The 6,224-nt window shown below is 45.7% G+C and overlaps 1 protein-coding gene across 2 annotated transcripts in view; it reads right to left on the reverse strand.

The window, feature by feature from the left end:
* The window catches only part of SLCO1A2 (solute carrier organic anion transporter family member 1A2), a 43,813-nt gene extending 38,092 nt beyond the window's left edge, over nt 1-5,721 (reverse strand). The window contains exon 1 of one of the 2 annotated variants that reach the window (XM_060279162.1): nt 5,572-5,721. In XM_060279162.1, the coding sequence (XP_060135145.1) occupies nt 5,572-5,574 (3 nt within the window). In that variant the 5' untranslated portion in view covers nt 5,575-5,721. Of the gene's footprint in view, nt 1-26; nt 628-5,571 lie in introns of those variants that run through there. The other variant, XM_060279161.1, reaches the window with a different exon arrangement.
* Nucleotides 5,722-6,224: the final 503 nt, after the last annotated feature.

Consider the following 6,224-nt stretch of genomic DNA (forward strand, 5'->3'; position numbering starts at 1 on the left):
AATTTAAAAAAGAGATAAATAGTTACCACTGCGGCGGGAAGGTAAACAGCATTTCTGTGCACTGTGGCTTCCGTCACGGTGTCCCGTTGCGCCAGAAGTGGTTTAGTCATGCTGGCCACACGACCCAGAAAGCTGTCTGTGGACAAACGCCGGCTCCCTCGGCCTGAAAAGTGAGATAAGCACCGCAACCCCATAGTCACTTTTGACTGGACTTAACCGCCCAGTGGTCCTTTACCTTTACCTTATTGTGTGGAGTATGACTGTGCCCCCCATACAATAAGTAGATCAGCACTCACTAGGGCTAATCTGCGGCTGACATGACCTACAACTGGGCCCTGAATCAATTCAGTGGGAGAGGACAGTTCTTCCTCCACTGTCTCCCAATCACACATTTTATTTGGGTTTTTAAAACACAGAGGAGGGGGTGGGGAGGCAGGGGGAAAGGGGACACAGGGTCTCCTCCCCCTCCCCACTGCACTACAACCAGCAGGATATTGCACACTGCACGCAACAGTCCTGTTGGCTGGTGCTTCCCCGGTGCATCCCCTGCAGGGAACATGCTGGTGAAGCATGGTCCTCCACTCTGCCAAAGCACAGTGCAAGGCTGTTTGAAAGCCTTTTTGCAAACAGCCCAGCCCAGCTTACAGCCTGCCTCTCCTTCTTCCCCACTGCTGCCTGCCCGCCTGCATTGCCTTCAGGCAGTTCGGAGCTGGGGTGATCTGAGGCTGTCCTCCCAACTTGGTTAAACGCTTGGTTAAGCCCTGGTTCCACCCAAATGGGCCCAAATCAGTTCAGAAGTTGAACCAAGTTGAGCCAAGCCCTCATGACTTAATGGCTATAATTGACTCATACATTTCGAGTGCACATAAACACCTATCTGGGTCATAGCAATCTTCTTCTCACACATCATGGGTTTCCTGGGTTGGCAGTGGGGTGGAATAGATGACATCTGAGGTCCTGTCAAATTCTATGATCCTACATAACTGGGAAATAAGGACTTCCCCTTATTGATATGGCGCTCATTGATATGATTGATAAAATACTTAAGTATTTTAAGTATCATTCATTTTTTTAAAATATGGTTTTAAATTGCATTTACACATCCTATATAATAATGTGCAAGTGTCTCTGCATCCAGATTCCCTGTGTCCCTGTGTCCGCGCTACTGCACATGTGCCCCATGGACACAGGGATTGGATGCAGAGACTGCACGCACACACACACACGCTCTTCCCCCCCACCTACCGTTTCCCTGCGGCCGCCAACCGCTGCTCCCAGCTGGACTGAGCGTTGGCGGCGGGGGAGAGAGAGCGTGTGTGCGTCCAGCAAGGACAGGTCGCGGGTTCGGAGATGTCTCCTTCCTGTCGGCGGCTGGGGGAGAGGAAGGAAGAGAAAGGGCTGCTTTCTCCTCCTTCGTTCCTGTCCCCCTGCCACCGACAACAAGGACAGGTCCCGGGGTTTGGAGAAGCACTGCGCAAGCGCTTCTCTGAACCCCGGGATGTTCTAGCACCCGTTTACTCAACGGGCTGAATTACACTAGTTGGATTATATTTTGTCAAGTCATTTGAAGACTTTTTATTGTATCAGGTGGTTCATAAATGTAAACCATCATTATAGCTTCCATTGGAATCAATGGCCTTTTCCTCCCAGGAAGAATAACAGGTTCAAGGGACATTAGTGTAACTGCTGAGCTTCAGTTTCAATGTGCAAAGGTTGGGGGTGGAGTTGTGGGGGCAGGGCAAGCCGGCCAACTCCCCTTCCACCTGTTAAAAGGCACAGGACCAAACTTGGCTCTCTAAAGTTTCACAAACACACAAATGTAACTGACTTCCCGTCTACCATGAACTGGGTGGCGGCTAATAGAAAAGGCTCCTGGAACCATGTCTTGATTCGTAGCGATGGACATGTGTGCCACTGGAAGATCGAGCGGCTGTTTAAGCTCAGCTCCAGTGAACGGCTGGAAAACTGGCGGCCTTAACCACAGGCTGACACGAGGCATCAATGAGCGGTGTCAAAGGTGAAGTTTGTCAAGCATGTTGCATGCCAGGAAAAAAAACACAGAACCTAAACAAACAAAACAGGAAGGATTTTAACAGAGGTGCCCCTGCAGAGGACATTCCCCTGAGTGCGAACAGCTGTGTGCCTGATCACCCAGCCTGACCTGCCCCCCCCATACATAATGTCCTTAGCAGTTAGGAATTTGCTGTGGCTGTAATTTTCATCAATGGCCAAGGCTGGTGCAGAACACAGATATGGAATTTGATACTTCAGTTGTCGCCTGTCTTTGAGCATGTATGTTTGCAATTGCTTTCATACATCTTATTTATTTTTTTAATTTTCTACACTGCCCTTCACCCGAGGCTCACTGCCTGCAGATATGGCATTTTATGCCTGCAGAAGCGGGATTTAATTAGCAAAGGGCCCACTGCCCCAAATGGGGAGAGGCAGATTTGTTGATTTGGGTTTCTCTCAGTTTTGTTCTCTTTTTTCTTCTGGTCTATTGTCAATCCTCTACGTATCCACTTCAGTTTCTGCATTTTTAAAAATTATTTCACAAAAATTCATCCGCATTTTTAGTGAAAATATCCCCTAATGTGCAAGTGTTTGTATGTAATTCTGGCTAACAGAGACCTTTTTGCAAAGCGATTTCCCCTAATACAATGAATTTACATTGTTGTTTTCACCAGTAACATGAATTCACAAGTACCCTGTGCATCAGTATATGCCATTTTGCACACATTACTTGGCTATGTTGCAAAAGGTAGAAAAGCGCAAAATTCGAAGGAGGCTGTGTTTCAGTTTGCGTATTGTTTCACAATGTGCAAATAAGGTAAGTTTGCCTTTAAACACAAATTGAATCAATTTTTCACCTCCAATCCCAAACCTCCCACAGCCATTGTGCTTTACCTGGGCTGCTGTTAAAGGCACTCTGCTTCTGTAAACCAGAGGTCCAAGGATGGGTGAATCTATCAATTTTTGTTTCTCCACGTTCCTCATTTTCCTATCTTCACAATCATCAGTTTAGTTTTCTATATTGGCTTGGGCATTTTTTAAAGTCTTCATGAAATTCTGCCAGCATTTTACTGCACATTACTCCTGATATACATATTTTTGTATGCAAATTTGCCTACTTTATGCCCCCTAATACAATGCATTTCCCCATGTTATTTTCATAAATATATACATTTATGCACACTATCTCCTAACACATGCATTCTTGTACACCCCGTTTGGTTGGAGAGCTACACTGCAAAATTCAGAGAAGTTTGAAGGCTTCTTATATTTCACTTTGCATATTTTTTTCCATAAAACTTTAGGGAAGCTTGCATTAAAATGCGAACGAAACTGAATATCTCTTCCTAAATACTGACAGCTCTTCTAATTAGATTGTCTAAACAGGGCTGAAGAACATAGACCATAGTATCGTAGAGTTGGAAGGGACCCTGAAAATCATCTAGTCCAAATGCAGCAATATACAGCTGTCCCATTTGGGGATCGAATCTGTGCATTTGGTATTATAAGCACCACGCTCTGATCAACTGAGATACCCTTGCTTCCATGAGAATAGCCTTCTGGATCAGGCCAGTGGCCCATATAGTCCAGCATTCTGTTTCCATAGTATTTGTTCCCAAAATCTGGTACGGTGGTACCTTGGAAGTCGAACGGAATCCGTTCTGGAAGTCCGTTCGACTTCCAAAATGTTCGGAAACCAAGGTGCGGCTTCTGATTGGCTGCAGGAAGCTCCTGCAGCCAATCGAAAGCTGCAAAAGCTGCGTCGGATGTTAAGGTTCCAAAGAATGTTCACAAACCGGAACACTCATTTCTGGGTTTGCGGCGTTTGGGAGCCAAAATGTTCAACTTGCAAGACATTCGGCATCCAACGTAGAACTGTATTTGGAAGCCTTTGCCTCTGACCATGGAGCCAGAGAACAGACATCATTCTAGTAGCCATTGGTAGCCTTTTCCTCCATGAATGTGCCTAATCCTCTTTTAAAGCCATCCAAGTTGATTGTCATCACTGCCTCCTGGGGGAGCAAGTTCCATAATTTGACTGTGTGCTTCTTTTATCTGTCTTAAATCTGCCAACAGAATATATAAACAATCACCCTTATTACCAGCTTCAAGGGGACGACAGAGGACAAGATGGAAGGGGACGACAGAGGACAAGATGGTTGGACAGTGTTCTCGAAGCTACGAACATGAGTTTGACCAAACTACGGGAGGCAGTGCAAGACAGGAGTGCCTGGCGTGCTATGGTCCATGGGGTCACGAAGAGTCGGACACGACTAAACGACTAAACAACAACAACCAGCTTCAAAGCCCTGAACAATATTATTCCATCAGTTCTTCCCAAAACAAAGGTCATCGCGAGCATCTTATTTCTGAAACTCCATGCATTCATTTGTTCCTGCTTCTGTTTGGTTGGATGGTTGTTTTTTAAAATGTAAGCAGGTGGATATCTCCTGGTCTAGAGGTAAATTTGTTAAGACATCTTATTACAAAAACATCCATTTCCGAATGTTAGGAAACATCAAACGTTCTAGTTGTCTAAAGCAGCTCTACCGTTCAGTTTGATTCTTCTTTTCATAGTGTATCAAAACAAAAATAATAAAAGACCCCGGTTTAATTGAAGGTCCTTAAGGGATCTTTGCATGCCTGTTATGGGGTCTGCTTGATCCCCTGTTACAAGGTGCAGTGTGTGTCGTTAAAATGGTTCATGAACAAATGTGTGGCAGTTTGAATGACAGTTCAAAGACATCACTGCATCTCCTGAGTCCTCTCCCTCTCCCGAAAATGCCATTAACTATGTGATTCATCAATCAATGCTTTATATAACCTGGAAACATTTCCATTTGGTTACCCACCAGGTCCCATTTCTTGAAGTGGGGCACCAATGTTCCGTGGGCAGAAACCGTCAATTGTATCTTGTTAGATTCTAAGCAATGAAAGGGGGATTTTGCTTTTATTTTAAAGGGGGGGTTGTCCTGAATGAAGGTAGTTGTTCAGAAATCCCCTTAGATGTTGTGTTTGTTGTTTCAACTGCTATTTTTAGAAGGCTATGGAGAAACATGACTGGCAAAAATTGGGGGCATCAGAAGCGGCAGGGACCCACTAGGTCTGTTATGAAAACTTGAGCAATGCTCCACTAGGTAAGGGACGCGGGTGGCGCTGTGGGTTAAACCACAGAGCCTAGGGCTTGCCGATCAGAAGGTCAGCGGTTCGAATCCCCGTGACGGAGTGGGCTCCCATTGCTCGGTCCCTGCTCCTGCCAACATAGCAGTTCGAAAGCACGTCAAAGTGCAAGTAGATAAATAGGTACTGCTCCAGTGGAAAGGTAAATTGTGTTTCCGTGCGCTGCTCTGGTTTCGCCAGAAGCGGCTTAGTCATGTTGGCTACATGACCCGGAAGCTGTACGCCGGATCCCTCGGCCAGTAAAGAGAGATGAGCGCCACAACCCCAGAGTCATCCGCCACTGGACTTAATGGTCAGGGGTCCCTTTAGGTAGACAGTAGAGGAAGGCATAGTCCTCCTCTTCTTTCTACTCCATCCCTCCAGGAGCAAAGAACTCACCATGGTGGCTGTGGATGGGGTAGCAGGCAGTGGAGAGGTCCTTCAAAGGCGAAAGAGTCCCATCAGGCTTCTCCTTTCTTACTCAAAGTGTTTGCAAAAGGGAAACAGGGCTGCCTTGGGGACAGTTGGGATGTGAACCAACAAGCTGAGGTTCAGTTGGGATATTTCAAGTTGATTGGCAGCGCTTGCTCAACTCATGGCTCTCAAAAACAACATCAAACCTTGGGTTACGTGAAAATATACTCAATAAACACACGAGACGTAACCGGCTGCACTCTTGCAAAATAAAGGATACTATTACTGTATCATATGAAATAAAAATATCCTTCCAGTAGCACCTTAGAGACCAACTAAGTTTGTCATAGGTATGAGCTTTCGTGTGCATGCACACTTCTTCAGATACCTTAGTGAGGTTGATGGACTTCCATTTCATGCGGCTCAATGTGGTGCCTTCCATAGTACTAGTTACAGGTAGGTAGCCGTGTTGGTCTATGTCAGACCAACACGGCTACCTACCTGTATCATATGAATTTCAACAGAAATGAGTCATAAAATTCAATGGAACAATCAGAAGACCCAGTGGATCAGCTGATACTGTAATCAGTTCATGGATCAGGTCTAGACACTGGTACGTGTCTGTTCCACCTGCATCA

The sequence above is a fragment of the Zootoca vivipara genome, chromosome 10, assembly GCF_963506605.1.
Source record: "Zootoca vivipara chromosome 10, rZooViv1.1, whole genome shotgun sequence".
Classification (NCBI taxonomy): Eukaryota; Metazoa; Chordata; class Lepidosauria; order Squamata; family Lacertidae; genus Zootoca; species Zootoca vivipara.